The 15,354-nt window shown below is 41.5% G+C and overlaps 1 protein-coding gene across 8 annotated transcripts in view; it reads left to right on the top strand.

Moving 5' to 3' along the window:
* Positions 1–15,354, top strand: part of TTLL5 (tubulin tyrosine ligase like 5) — a 127,003-nt gene that overhangs the window by 68,712 nt on the left and 42,937 nt on the right. For 6 of the 8 annotated variants that reach the window (XR_010028298.1, XM_063160257.1, XM_063160255.1 and 3 more), the window contains one exon: positions 5,036–5,190. The exons of the other annotated variants lie outside the window; for them this stretch is intronic. Coding sequence is in view for 5 of the 6 variants with exons in the window: in XM_063160257.1 (XP_063016327.1) it covers positions 5,036–5,190 (155 nt within the window). In the remaining variant the exon portion in view is untranslated. The remainder of the gene's footprint in view (positions 1–5,035; positions 5,191–15,354) is intronic. 8 annotated transcript variants of the gene reach the window in all.

Below are 15,354 nucleotides of genomic sequence, written 5' to 3'. Positions count from 1 at the left end.
TTTCTTAAACCATGGAGGCTGATCTGCAGCACTCATTATTATTGTTTTTTTTCCTGATTGTTATAATTGATGGCTTTAGCTTATTTCAGCCATTAGAGAAGGTAAAAAAGAAAATACTAAATTTAATGTAGAAAAAAGATTGAGTATGATAATGGGCAACTCCTGAAGAACTAGTATAATGTGGATCAGAAAAGTGAAAGATAGTAAACTCTTTTTCTGACTCTTGTGATTTCTTAGAAGTACTATACAATGGATCTTTGTCTGTAGGCTGCTATTAATTGGAAACAAATTCTATCCTGAAGGTTTTATTCTTATCTGTACTTGGAGAGTTCATATTTCATATTGAATTTTAAGAGCAGATTAACAAAAACAAACCCCTCAACTCCTATATTCAGCACTTTGGGATATCATTCTGTGTTGTGGCCTTGCTTTCGGTCTTAATTTTTTTTCAGAAATAAATTTCTCTGAATAAGGCATGACCATAGAAATCAGTTCTTTTAAGCTTATGTCTCTCTTGCTGGCAAGTTTATTGCAGTCATAAACCTACCTTGTAACATTTTAAAATAAAAATAAATGTAGAAAAGTACTTTGGCATTATGCAATAATTTGTCTTTTGGCTTATTAGCATTATATTGAAGTAAATGTAACAGTACATATAAGTACTGTTTCTAACAGGGGTCTCTATTGACATGGCTGTGACAACCCATATGTTCTCCCCTCCCCCCAATTTTTCATGTTGTATCATAAATAGAATTATACCAAGTGGGCTCTTTTCCTTTCGTGTGAGCTTTTGGGGATTTACTATATCATGGTATTCTTCAGTCAGCATGGTCCTTTCAGCTTCTGACATCTTTGCTGTTCCAATCAGTTTAAAAATTGCAACAAAACTTTATGAATCCTTCTGTCATGAGAGATTTGGTGCATATTGTCTTGCCTTTTGCAAGGTCCACAAAGAATGTGTAGATGTGACAAGAGAAGTTTGAAAATTTACATGTTTGAAGTGTGCAGGGTAGGCCACACAGGTTTCCTGTCATACTGTCAATGTCAGGAAAAATATTCTCGAGTCCATCACTGCAAATGAGAACCAGGAGTCTTATCAAGCAGGAGAGTTTGAGCCCATCTTGTTGCAACTCAAATTGAAAACCATCTTAATTCTTATAGATCCACACCAATAACCATCTCCTCTGTTGAGCCCCACTAGCCTTTCTTGGTTTTGGAGAGATTTTTTTGTTTGGTTTTGCTCTGTTAGTGCTATTTCTGAAGCTACAAGCTTTTCTATATGGATATTTTGGTCCAGGTGCTCTACATGACCTTTTACACCAAAGTACCAATTGATTTGCTGCTAAGTGTTTGCCTCTGTAAAGGGAAGAAGAATGCAGTTCCATCAGGTGCACAGGAAGACTAGAAAATGAAGGCACTGCTGAGCACAGATGTGCTGGGGGTGCCTCAGTAATCCTCCCAAACATCCTGGCCAGCTAATTATAGCAGCTGAGATGTCTCAAAGCATGGCATAGTAACAAGCAGTAACACCTGTCTGGGTGGGCTGGCTGCAGATAAACCTTGTATTCTTGCTGGTGTTCTCTCTCTCTTTCTGAATCCCTTGCCTGTTTTTAATCCTTCTGTAGTTTAAACACCTGTCTGTCTGGAATGTGTGAAATGTCACTATTACCCATGCTAAGCTCTTTGCTCATCTGCTTAAAAAGACACCTTTTAAATAAGCGATGATACATTGATACAATGATAATTAAAGAGGAAAGCATGTCACAGTAATAGAGTAGGATTGAGGTCGTAATTCATCAGACTAAATGGTTCTTGGCATCAAGATAATGAGGAGAGAAAATTAGATGAAGTCATTTTCATTTCACACATTGGATGTGTTAGCAAAGTTGTGATCGCTGTTGCTGACAAGCTAAGAATTGTATATAACCTGTTTTATTTACCATGTTGCCTTCTGTGTTTACATAATTTACCATTCTTCCTTCTTTTCAGACAATGAATTCTTTGTGACCAGCAACTGTCATTGTTAGGTATTTGTATAGTGCCTGGCACAATCAGAACTAAATCTCATTTGAAGCTTTCTGTTACTGCAATGAAGATGCTTTAAATTTTAATTAAATTCTACGGAACACAGCAACGTTAAGGATGAGGTAGAGGCACCAAAATGTCACCTAATATTGTTTTCTGTATAAGGTCGATAACACTACCCATAGCTTGCCTGATAATGCCCCACTGAAGATCTTGTCTTTAAATTGCTTACAGTGATCTGAAACTTTACTTATTTGAATTAATTTTTTCTGTGCTTATTGTTCAATTTTCAGAACACTTCAGGCAAGGTGAGGTATTGTAGCCAAAACCAAGGCTGGATTAAAAAATATTTTGTGCATTTTAATATCTGTGGAACTTTTCTTTCAAATCTCTTCATCTCCCATGCTTTGAAATACCATTTGGAATTCAGAATTTTGTTGAAGCTTGATTGCAGAGTAACTATTGAAAAAGCTTCAGGTGTAATGTACTCAGGAAGACCTGCTAGACCTTCTCAGCTTCCTGAAGATTCCCTCCACACTGAAGATGCTGAACTGAATTTCTCTGCATTTGCACCTCTAAAATGTACTTTGGCTCGAGCTTCTGTTCTCCTGTGTTTTCAGTAACCTGGTTCATGCTGGACAGAGGACCTGTCTGACTTGACTGCAGAATTAGTAGGAGTTCTGCCAGATATGGAGGCTGTGAAATTTCTATCTGGACATAATTTAGGAGAGGACACTGAGAGCCATTCAGACAGAAGAACAGAAATGGATGGAGTGATAGTGTGGTAAATGTGGCCCAGTGAGCAGCCCACATTCAAGGACTGGATGAACAAAGAGGTTGGCAAGAGGAGTGGACTGGGGAGGGCAATAAAACCAGAGCTACTAGCATAGAAGATGTGTGAGAAACCAAGAATGGAAGTTTGGAAAGACAGATCAAGTGGATTTCCACTCCTGTGGAAAGTTCCAGACCTGAAATAATGTGGGTCAGGGTCCAGATGTAGTAAGGAAGCTAGTGCTGGAGGTCTGTAAGAATGAAACTCTACTGAGGAAAACAAGGAGAATGACAGCTGAAATGCAGAAGCTGAGACTGACTCTGTGATAATAATGACACACAGATGAGGAGCAAGGATGGGAAAGGATAGACCTGAGAAGGGGTGAGGTAAAAGTGGCTGCTTTTGGAGAAGTGGGCAGAATCCTAGGTATAGCCACTAGAATTTAATCCTTTCCAGAACTTGAAGTAGGAGTTCTGAACCTACAACATGCTTAGGTGCCTTGTACTACTAAAACACATGGAGGGACTACCTGCTGTGTAGTCCATGGCAATATTTGTGGTCCAGAGTTCTGTGAGAGGACTGTCTGTTGTCCTGAACAAGCCCAGTTTGAGTATATTGTATTGCAGTGAAGGTGGTATGTACTTGTTAGCGTTCAGAAACACATAATCACGTAGGGATTATATGCGGTGCTTTTTATTAAAGAGCTCTGGGAATCAGGGTATTACCCAAATCTGATTCTGACCATACATCTGAAATGATCATGTTTTATACTCTATTGTTATATAACTTTCATGTTAATTATTAAACTTATATTGTTCTATTGTATACATAGATTTAGCCCCCCTCTGAATTTCCAACATGGTTTCTCATTATTCTTCTTATGGTTATATAATAATTATATTTAATTACTAAACAATCATCATATCTAACAATTATATAAATTTATCATACTGCTTATGCAGGTGCAGTTGATCTGGAAAAGCACAAAGCTTAACATTTTAGATTCTATCTTTAACTTTTTCCAGGGCTCCACTATCATACTTGTTTGAGTAATTGCGCACCAATTCTGTTAGGAAAGCGTTGTTAAACTATGCTTAAGTAACACTTGAAGTGTCTTAAGCATCCCCTTTGAGATCTGGAGCAGATGCAGGGCTAGTTGTTAGACTCTTCTTTGTGTCCTATGTTTCATTGGACACATGCCTTCCAATTGCTACAGAAGTGAGGAGGGCCAATACAGGTTCACCTGACTATGATCCTAGGCATTGTGCGGGCCCTGATGTTTCTGCAGTTCCCAAAAAAATAGCATATGATCATGTAATTTGAAGTAGTTGTATGTCAGAGCCTGACTGGGAGGCCTTTGCAAAGCTGGCTTTTCAACTTTTCTATTGTTTTGTTACTTTTTTCTTTTTGAAATGTAAGCTGTTATACTGCTGTAGTAGATCCATTGCATTATGTATTTCTTCAGTACATCAGCTGATAGTGTCTACATGCAGAGTTTGATCTTTCAAGAGTATAAGCAGCACAGGAGGAATGCTCATAGAAAGAAACAATGGAATACATGTTATATGCTTAAAAACTTCCAGGTTTTAGAGCTTGATATTGCAAATGTACACCTAGCATGATTTTTGTGCATTTACTTGTGTGAACATGGTATTTATAGGTGGTTGTGTGAGCAGTTTCTTTAATGTTTGGTTGAGTTTTGATTTGAATTTTATATCCAAGGTACTTATGCTTTGGGTTAGGCCTGTATGTTTGTATAAAGAGGGGTAGAGTTATGACAGGTGTGCGTGGTTGGCTTATACTGACACAGCTCACCCTGACTGGAGAGGTACTCTGGTTCTTTGCTCAGTGTAATATAAGCTTCTCACTTTTGATCCATGCATGTGGAGTTTATTTTTCACATGGCAGGAACTTTCTTACTTTGGGATTTTTGCCCTATCTTTGTCCTTTTCCTCCTCTGTACTTCTGTGGATGAAAGAGCTGTAATTTTCATGCTGGCCCCTGAATTCATCTCAGGCATGGTGGATGTTGGTGTCATTGCTCACTGCTTTGTGCAACTAGCACAGTGCTTTTGTATTTGAGTATTTCCATATTCTAGCAATTTCACTTCTTGTAGTACATACTCTATCCCATTTACTTAGTGATACTTTTTTCCCCTTTCTTAGCTTTTAATTGTCTCTGATAGTTTGTTTGGGTTTGTTTTTGTTTTGTTTCTTTTTTTTTTTTTTGCCTCCTTAGTTAACAAACCTGGACTTGGCAAGTGGAGCTATAAGCAAGGGAAATGCAGCTGCCCCACAGAGCTACTGGTCACCACTCAAAAAAAGAGGGTCACTGTGGCCTGTTCAGTCAGACACTCATAGAGATGACAAAAGATCTGTCTCTTCAGCAGTCAGGTAAGTTAAAATTGCTGCTCTAGCTTTTTGGAGAAGAATGCAATGCACTGCACTCATTGGTCATTTGTAATTTGTGTTCGGCTTCTTGCTCAGATGCAGGGGTGTGTCCAGAGAAGGGCAACAGAGCTGGTGAAGGGTTGGGAGCCCAAGTCTTAATGTGCAGCAGCTGAGGGAGCTGCTTAAGGGAGGTTGTTTATCCTGGAGGAAAGGAGTCTTGGGGAGCGGGGGGCACAATATTGCTCTGTACAACTCCTTCCAAGGAAGTCGTAGCAAGGTGTGTGTTGGTCTCTTCTCCTAAGTAACAAACTATAGGGCATGAGGAAATGACCTCAAGTTCCATCAGGGGAAGTTTAGATTAGATATTAGGAAAAATTTATTCACCAAAAGGATTCTAAAGTATTGGAACAGGCCACCTAAGGGAGGTGATGGAGTCACCTGAGGGTTTTTAATACATGTGTAGATGTGATACTTAGGGGCATGTTTTAATGGTGGACTTGGTAGTGTTAAGGTTAACAGCTGGACTTGAGGATCTTAAAAGGAGGATCCTTTCCAGCATTAAACAATTCTGTTTCTTAGGGCTTAGTAATGGTTTCTCTCAGGTCTAAAAACTAGCCCAGTGAAAATAGCTGTGTTCCCATAACTGTCATGTTCGTGGTGAAATAAGGGCATAAATGAACATGGTGGATGAGAAGGAAATGTCTGTTTTTCCTTGATTATTTCCCATCCCTGTATCTGTAAGTTTAGATTTGCTGGCATTGAGACATATATGCAGAATGCAAACTTAGACCTTAAAGCATCTTCATGCTTTTTCCTTGAATATCAAGTGTAGATTGTTCAAAGATAGAGCAGTGTTTATCAGAGTTTCTTTTTCGGATCTCTTCTTTATACCTTATATTAATTTTGGGCACTGGAATTTATAGTTATGGCTTTTACACTCCTGGGAATCAGTGCAGAGGACTGATTCTATGGTAAAACTATTTTCCCTGTGATTCAAAGAGCAGCAAGATTTACTTGCAGGAGTCTGAATCTTGGAAGCTAGGAATAAGGCAAACTTGCTGCAGTAACCAGGCAGGAATACAGGCTCAGGACTGCTGGAGATTTGAGTTCTTCCTTTGCCATTCCAGTAAATAATATTGAGTCCTGAGCCTGTATTCCTAGGTGTTCATTTTTGTCTTCTAAGACCAGATAATAAAGCAGAGCTTCTCCAAGACATGAATTTAGGTCTGGAACGCGCTATGTACATGAAAATACTGATTTTTATCACTGGTGCCTGAATGCTACTGGAAGATGGAGAGAAGTGAGAGAGGGAGAAACACAGTGCAGAAGGCATGTGATCTGAGTGGTGATCCTTTCCCAAATGGGTCCTTCAATAGAAAGATTGTAATGGGATTTGGAAAGCTCAAGTAAAATTGTTCTTATTTCATCAGTCACTACTTTTCATCCTGCCTCCAGAAGAGGAATGTGAGAAATGAATTCCTGGCCTGTTTCTGTTCCAGCACAATGTTTGCCTCAGGGGTTTAAACTTATTGCGAGAAGTGGTGGTGATTCTGCTCTTGGACCCCATCCAGGCCAGCTATTACCTAGTCCAAATACAGAACCTATCCAACAGGTGTAAATTGCCTTCCCCTCCTACACGCCTTGGAAGAGCAGCAGCATGCAGGCTGTCCTAGAGCTTTCATTGCCTTTTCAGCTGTTTGCACCTTTGCATGGGCTCACAGACAGAGCTGCAAACCCCACCACCGATGCCCAGAACTGCACTCTGAATGACATCCAGGGTGGTGCCTCATCTAGCATTGTGTGCATAGTTTAATTGTGCCTTTAGTTAGAGTTTGTGTTTTAGTTTGTACCGCAATCTGAAAATACTTCAGAATTTTCCAGTCACAACTGATAGAAGATTCCATCTTCTAACCTTTTATGAGTCATTTAGTCTTTCATTACTTCAGTTGCTCTGTTTTCTATCCTCAGAACAAGAGTCAGAAAGATGTCTTAAGACTCTCTATTGAATTATCTTCATGGCTGCTTTTATTGAATGGCCAAAATACTGGTAGTTAAGAGTTTTGTGTAAATCTGGAAATGGAAAAAAAATTAATGAGGCAGTGCTGGATTACTTGGTCTGTGAGCTTCTGTTTAATGAGAGAATTCCAAAAGGAATATCAAGGCCATGGTATATGGGGATGACTATCTTGTATTGTAAATGGCTTTTTTGCTGCTTGATTTGTTACATTGGAGCAAGCAATTCATAGAGGGTCATCTGATGGGTGTCAGCCTGTGCTCAGCACGGGATGACTGAAGAAAAGCTTCCTGTTTTGAGATTGAGATTCTTGTCTATGGGTTGCAGAATTCAGCAAGGATGGAATTGTTCTGTGAATGGGTCTCTTATCTGGCTTGCACTTAACTCCAGGTCAAGCATCTGTCTCTGAAGTGCAGTCCCCACTCGGTTTTTGAATGGCTCTGTGCTGCTGAGGTTGGTTAGAAGATGCTCGCAAAGCTGTAGGATTCAGGCTATTCTTTTAGACAAATCATCTTCCCCCTTAATTCCCACTCTCACAGTAGTGGCTTACTTAAATGTATCTCAAAAGAAGTTATCCTTTCTTTTGTTGACTCCTTTGTGTTGCATGAGATAAGGTGCTGATAAGTCTGCTTGCCAAAAGGCAAAGGAGGTCTTGGGTTTGCAGTACAGAGACAGAGGGCAGTTCTAGGTATGTTAAAATGTTGTTTTATACATCTGCACTGCTGTGCATTTTGAGGGGTTTTTTTGCCACTTTCCATAATCATTGGCACTGTTTCCACTCAAATGATGGCCTAGCCTGTTGCTGCACCTCAGACAAAGAAGCCTGCAGGGCTGCACAGGTGGAATATTCCAAATTGTATGTGGCCTTACTTCTGACTACTGTGATGGGACAGTCAGCCTCTGCCACGTTTGCTGCATACCTGCCTTGTTGCCCTCTGTATATCAATGAAATTATGCCAAATCTAGAGCTGCTCTTGAAAAAGCATTCTTCTGAAAGCATTCTTGGTTTCATAATAAAGGTAAAAACTCAGGTGTTTGACAGAATGAAACTTGTTGATTCAGAACATAAACTGACTTTGAAGTATCTGTTAGCAAATAGCTATGTAATCCCAAGTTGTGAGGACAGTAGATGGAGGTTAGTGGAGGTTTCTGGCTTTGGAATTTGCAGCTGCTGTTTCACTTGTATTTGAAAAAGACAATGGATTTTTGTCTCCAAGAATTACTTGGGCTCTGCAGGTCACAAAATCTTTAAGACCTGGACCAAAACTAGCAAGAAAAATTTCTTTCTAACTGGTACAGATTTCTGTGTTTTCAGTGGGCACCTTGTATTCAGCAGCAGCCATCCTTACTCGTGTTCATCTCAAAGGGGCAGTAAATTGGCAAGAATTCAGCAGTGAAATGGTCAGTGTGGTCTCAGATCTGTTTTATTAGCTTCCTGCTCATTCATAACATCTCTCCCAAACCTGAAGGCTGACCTCACACTTCCAAACTGCTCAGCATATTTTTTTTTCCTTGGATTTTCTGACAGACTTATCTAATTTGGTTAGGGAAGGCAGGCAAGCTTCCTTGTCATCTGTCAGAGGGTATAATGGCAGTTGAATTTATATTACAGAGCCTGTGACGGGCCACTGCAGTCAGAGAAAAGGGATTCTCCTCTTTTTCTTGCTTGACATGTCTGAAATACTTTTTAGCTCATAATTTCTGCCAAGGTGCTCAGGTTCATCAAGAAATGTTTTGTTGGTAGACTTGTCTAATCTGGTTTAAATTTATATAAACACATGCTTTTTCAATTTGCTGATGTAAGGAGGTTTTAAGTATCATTTACTCTGGTAGTAATAGCAGCGACTCTCAGGGCCTCACAGGGTAGGTGCATGTACATGTACTTGCTGTATGTCCAGGTTTTCAAACAATCTCTGCTTTGGCTATTTTTGTTTTTATTTTTCCTTCCTAGAAGTATAGAATAGGTGGAAAACCAGAAAATGCTGTCTAGACTTTTATCATCTTAGATGCTTCTGGTTGCATTGCATATATTTACTGCTCATGTACAGATCAACAATGTAGGTGCAGGAAATCCAATACTACTTAAAAAGCTTCCTGTGCCTGCTCTAATAGAAAATATGTATCAATTTACATCCCAAAAATTATACAGCAAAATGATTGTACACTCTGCTCACTTGCACATTCCAATTGACAAAAACAGTCTCCCAAATCAGGACCCTCCTTTCAATTGCTGGCCTTCCTTAGCCTTGGCTGGGTAGTGGGTACTTTCTATTCTGATTCCCCACCTAGTGCTTGCTGTTGCTTCATGCCAGTTTCTTTTACTGCTAGGGGTTACATGTACCATGTGTTCTAGGTTTGAGATGCTCTGATCACACCCAGTATATTATCCTCTGGACTTATGAGGAAGAATCCCACGTCTCTTTGGAGGGTTTTCTCTGAGCTGGTCTATTTGGCTTCTGTAGTTTCACTGAATCTTTGAGTTTTGTCAGAAAGACCCCAGACAGCAATCAGCAGCTAATTGTGGTTCACTGGTCTCAGTCCTTTGTGTCAGAGGGGCAGCTGGCTGTATTTGACATGCAGGGAAGGTGAAAGTGGCTTTGTTGTTTCCTTAGTTTTTATTTTAAATTTTGGAGCTGTGGAATGTGAAATAAAAAATTGTGCTTGGACCCTGACTAGACAGGCTCTGAAGAGCAATAAGAAAAGGGAGACTGAAATAGACAAAAGATGTGCAGGGTGATTCTTACAAGGATAGAAGGCTGAGCACTTGATGGGACAGTCTTGCTTTTTTGCAAGACTCTTGAGCTAGACTAGGGTGGGCTTAGCATGGCAGAAGCAGCATGGGTGTTGCAGTTGAGGCTGTGGGAGACGGTTAATTATGTATGGGCTTGCAGCTAGAAGTAAGGACAAGAAATTTCCTGGGATGTTGGTAGCTAGCACCAAGTTTTTATAAGAATAAATATCTTCTCTATGTAACGAATGTGTTGCCTTGTTCTTCTGGCTTGATGGTAACTTTATTCTCTTCAAAATTGTTTTTTCAAGCTCCCTGCAGTTTCTTGCAAAGTGGAGACTACCTGACTGCTCTCCAGTGCTGCATTTGCAAGTGCTCAGGGCCTATTTGTTTGCGCAGCATCTAGGTGTAAGGTGATTTGGAGGCTCTGCTATGCTGCTGCCTGTGGAGGATATGAAGGGATAAAGCAGCAAGCACTGAGGGTTACACAGTAGGTCCTCAGTTCAGTCTGAGCAAATTGCAGTGACCTTAACACCTCCCTGGCTAAGCACTACAGGAGTGCCAGAGCAGCAGCAGCCCAACAGCCCTGACTCTCCAGCCCTCTGCTAGCATAGCCACATGTCTGTTCCTTGATCCCCACAGTGCTTGTTCTCTTTTCCCTTTACCTTAATGCCTGAATTAATTTGATTTCTTTTATTTTAGGTAGAGAAGTTATTCAGGGTGGGTTCTGTGATTTTTCTGTAATGTGCATTGCCTCAGTGTCTCTGTCATGCTGATTCTACCTGTGGGCCACGAGAGAGGCAGCATTTCTGAGAGCCCTGAATTTGGGGTTTATTACTTCCTGCTCAGAAGAGGTTTGAGGAGGGCAGGTGAAAAATAGAACTACTACCTGGGTAGCTGTACATTTTTACAAGTCTGTTTCCAGTTTGTGCATGTTCTTCTCCCTGTGCATCCATGCGTATTTGTGCCTGTATTTCCTGCCTTAACAACCTTTTACCTTTAGTTGGTTTGTTTTTGGTATTTTTTTCCCCGTGCGTGTCTCCCAGGGTCACCAGTGACAACTTGTTAAGTGTGGAAGTGAATTGTCTGACTTAAACTTCAGAAATGCATGGCTCACCTTGTTTTTTTTTTTCTATATATATATTGGTCACACTAAGGAAAATTGTCAGGGCCAATTGCTCTCCATCCTGCTTGGAAATGGCTCTGGGCCTGAGCACCATGGGTTGGCAGAGTCCTCAAGGATCCCAGCTTCCCACAGCTAGGCCTTGGCTCTGTGTGTGTGGAGGCTGCAGGGAGGGAAGGCGCAGAGCTCGTGACTGGCCCAGACAGTCTGAGGCCTGGCCCCGCAGCTCGGCTCCCCAGACGCTGTTGAGTCGGACTTGGCTGGCGGCCGCCGCGCTGTTCCTTTGCCGAGGTAATAAGTGAGATTAATCACAGGACCCTTTCCAGAGGCAGAGGAGGTTTGTGCTGCATGCAGGGAGACCGTAGGAGCCAGTGCTGGGAGCTGGAGGCAAAATCTGAGGCCTCACAGCGGGGCAGAGCAGGGCACCGGTGAAGCTGAGCAAGTGCGGCCTCTCTCTCTGCTCAGCTGCTTCTGAGAAGCGCTGCTGGAGCTGCAGCCTGCTGCCTCCCTGAGCACAGGGGGCTCAGCCACTGCACTGCCTTTGTCTGCTGGCCTTGGACAATTACATTTCCTGCAAGTAACTCAGAATTTGAGGGGGAGCAAGCTTCTTTTCGACTGTGTGACTTCCAGAGGAGATAAGAGGATCTTTCCTACTATTCCCTGCAGCACACTTTGGAGAGCAAGCAGCCCAAGTTGATAAGTGGAGGAGAGTGACAGGGGTCTCCTACCTTCTCCCAAACCAATACTATGTAATGATTTTGGGTTTCCTTTTCAGCTCCCTCCACAAACTGACCTTACCCTGATGTAAACACAGGATTTGCTATCCTAGACTGGGCTGCTAATCTCTTCAGTACTCCCATCCTCTGCTTCAGAGCAGCTATCTCCAACATCATCAGTACAAAAAATGTTCTGATGGGCAGCAGGGAAATTCCCTTTCTGAGGTGAAGATAGATTTCGCCCTCTAACTGTTAGCAGCTGGCATGTACTTCTTGCAGTACTTTTTTCTGCATAGTCTAGTGTGGATTTTGTCATTAATAATCTTTTGCCTTCTGCAGAAAATGTAGTCCCGTTGAGTTGTAGCAATGAGTTCCATGGGTGGTGCATATTATGCAGAAGTTTCCTTTTGTAATTTTTTTCCCAAATCTTCCCAAAAGTCTGTGTACCTGTAACAAGATCACATGAAGGCAAACAGAAATGCTTGATTTATTTTCTGTCCTATTTATTCTGTCTTTTTCTTGTCTCCCTTCTTGTTTGTCTCTCCTAAAATAAACAGTTCCATTCTTTTCAAAATCTAAATGGAAATTGTCCTGGCTGTCTAATAATTGTCTGGCTATCTTTACAGAGATGACAAGAGATGAAAACAGTACATCAAGAAGGGGTAAAACATTAGTTTTATGTAAATAACACTAGTGTATCTTTAATTTCTGTCTCATTAGATATAGGAATATCTTGTTCGTTTCTGACCACACTAAACACTGAATTTTTTATTAATATGCAGTTGTTTTTCTTTGATTATTACAGTAAATGTTGAACTGAACAGGTATAAGTAGTTAATTTTTTCCAGGGATTTTTTTTTCTTTCCCCATTCCTAGGCAACTCTTCTTTTCCTGCACTGGTGGATTTTGTTGGCTGTGGTGGAAGTTGCTGGATCTTTTCTGTTCTGTTAAACACCTAATTCAATATGGAACAAGTTGCAATCTTCTTGTGTCTTGCCCTAGACTCAAATTTCCCCAGCTTTTCCTGATCTCAGAGGTCTTTTAAATACACCGTATCAGTTCTTGATACTTCATGTTGCAAAGTGACCAGCGCATCTTCCTTTCCTCTGCATTTATTTAATCCTCCCATTCACCATTAAAATAGTTGTTTTCCAGAGTGGTTTTCAGAGGGTTAATGTGCCTGTAGTTGTCATGGGGGAGATCTACTCTGCTCCTTACATTCTTGTAGGAATGAGGGGACCCTATATTCTGGTGCTCTGTAGGAGTGGCTCTGCCTCCAGCAGCCCTCCTCTCTGAAGGAGTTCTGAAAGGGTTACAAGGGAGCCTTGGCTGTTTCTCTGAGCTATTTGGAAAGGACTGGCCTCAGACAGCTTGGCAGGAACCTGAGGCCCTGTTTTTTCCAGCCCAGCCCTTCCTTCTGCACAGAGCTGTCAGGGAATCCCACGAATGTCTGGTTTTTCCCCCTTCCCTAATTCTTTTAACAATATTTTTATCCGTCTGTGACTCTTCCTCACACAAGGATCTCAAATTTTATCCATTGATTTGCCTTGCACGTAGTGAAGTATAAATGAAAGCTGTGCTACAATGCCATAGCTGTTGGAATTGGTTCACAGTTGTGCAGCTGAGAGAAGGGCATTGGGAAGTTTCCCAGAAGAATGTCCTTTCTGGCATTGATCTTAGGGCAGGTCCATCTGGACTAAGAACAGAGGGATTGAGTGGGCCCATCTTTGAACTGTGCTATTCCTGTGTGTTACAGTGAGGCACTCTGAAATCTTGGGGCTGCATGTTCTGTATCCTCCCTATCAGAATGCTGCTTTGTAGAAATAGAAATCCCCTTTGTAAGCCAGGCTTATGAAAGACAAGATAGGGTTAGTGACTTTTCCTTCATTTGCCTCACCCTGTCTGGGACTGCCCTGAAGCTGAACTCATTGTGAATAGTTTGGAGATTTCCAAGTCTGCCCTGTACCTTTTCACTTCAAGTAAATGAAAGTGTAGTGGGTATTGTGAGAAGGGAAGTTTGGTTACTTGTGAGAGCAAAGGTCTTGAAGAGCTGTGTTGAAGACACTGGTGTTGCACAGCTGAGGAAGAGAAGTTGAATTGGGGTTATATGACTGTCTCAGTAGGCCTGTCCAGTGCTGGGAGTTGGGTGTGATCAGAGTTCCATGTAGAAAGACTTCCATTAGGCAGCCCTCCTGTGGGCCAGTCCCTGGACAACCCTACAAAGTCAGCAGCCAAGGGCTTGGAATCAGGCTCAGTTAAGGGTTTCAGTGACCAAGTACAAATGCCAGAGCAGGAGGTAGCAAAAGGGGCCAAAGGGTTTTCCTTCCTTACTAGGCTTTGTTTTGGAGCTATCTTCCATTGTACAGTGAACTTTCCACCAGCAATACACAGTCCACCAGCAATATTTTCTATCCAGACCGAGGTCATGCTTTGGCCTCCTCAACAGATGAACATTCTTCTTTTTGGTGTTTTGTACTGTGATATAAATGGGAAATGCCTGCAAAAGCACAAAGAAACCCCTTTCCTGTCCCTGAAAGTGTTAGTTGGCCTTTCCTGTGAAGACTGTGCTTTCACCTAATTTCCCCTAGCTTTGTGACTGGTCAAGTTTTGTGGCTGACACCAGAGTTTGCAAATTGCACGCTGTTGGCTCTATGTCAGCCTGTTATTCTCTAGGGTTTCTCTGAGCTGCAGGTATCAAGCAGCAGCTGTTTGTGAACCATGCAGAGATCCAGTATTTAAAAAGAAAGTCTTTTGAAAAAGCGGAAGGGAGAAATGTAAAAGTCAGGATTATTTCAGTTCCCCTGTGTATGTGGTAACAGCTTTGCTTGGTGATCCTGTTCAGTAGGTCCTAGGGGTAGTTGTGTTTTACAATCTGAAGAAGATGCAGCAACCAGAACTCCACTGTGGAGTGCCAACTTTTTGTGTAGGGATTAGTGTGGTTTATAATAATGAATAACATTTTTGGTTACAAGTACTTTTTTAGTGTCTACCTAACACTGGATACTATCAGCCATTGAGTGGCTTGACCAAAATGCTCTGGGTAAGAGAACTTTTGTTGGTAATAAGCAAGAAAGCTCACTCAAAAAAGCTTATTACTGGGTTGTCCAGAACCAGTGCCAATTACAAGAATTTCTGAATGCTCTGTTAGGGCTGGACTGTGCAGTGTCAGGATGGAAATGTCAAGAATCCTTTATTACAAGCAGTTATTTCTAGGATTTCATTCTGTAACAGTAGTTGAAAGCTATATTCTTAAAAAAAGAAAAAGCAGGGGAGAGTGAGCAAAAAAAGCTGGGTAGTGCTAAAAGATACCAGTTTCCAGACACCCTTCTATTGCACACATGGCATTTTTATGGATATTTCTTATCCAAGAACTCTTCACAGCAAACCAGGTGGGGAGATGGCAGGCCAGCCTGGCTGATTCAAATCTATTTAAAACTGGCACTGAGACAAGAACCTTTAGTGAGAGGAATTTAAAACTAAGAGAGCTCTGCTGGATGGCTGGGCATGTGAACAGGCTCCCCAGGGAAGTGGGGAGCCTGCCAGAGTGTTTGAACAATCCTCTTGGGCACACAGTGTTACGCTTGGG

The sequence above is a fragment of the Melospiza melodia genome, chromosome 6 (assembly GCF_035770615.1).
Source record: "Melospiza melodia melodia isolate bMelMel2 chromosome 6, bMelMel2.pri, whole genome shotgun sequence".
Classification (NCBI taxonomy): domain Eukaryota; kingdom Metazoa; phylum Chordata; class Aves; order Passeriformes; family Passerellidae; genus Melospiza; species Melospiza melodia.
The sequence above is the reverse complement of the archived record's forward strand: the minus strand, read 5'-3'. Positions and strand labels throughout refer to the sequence as shown.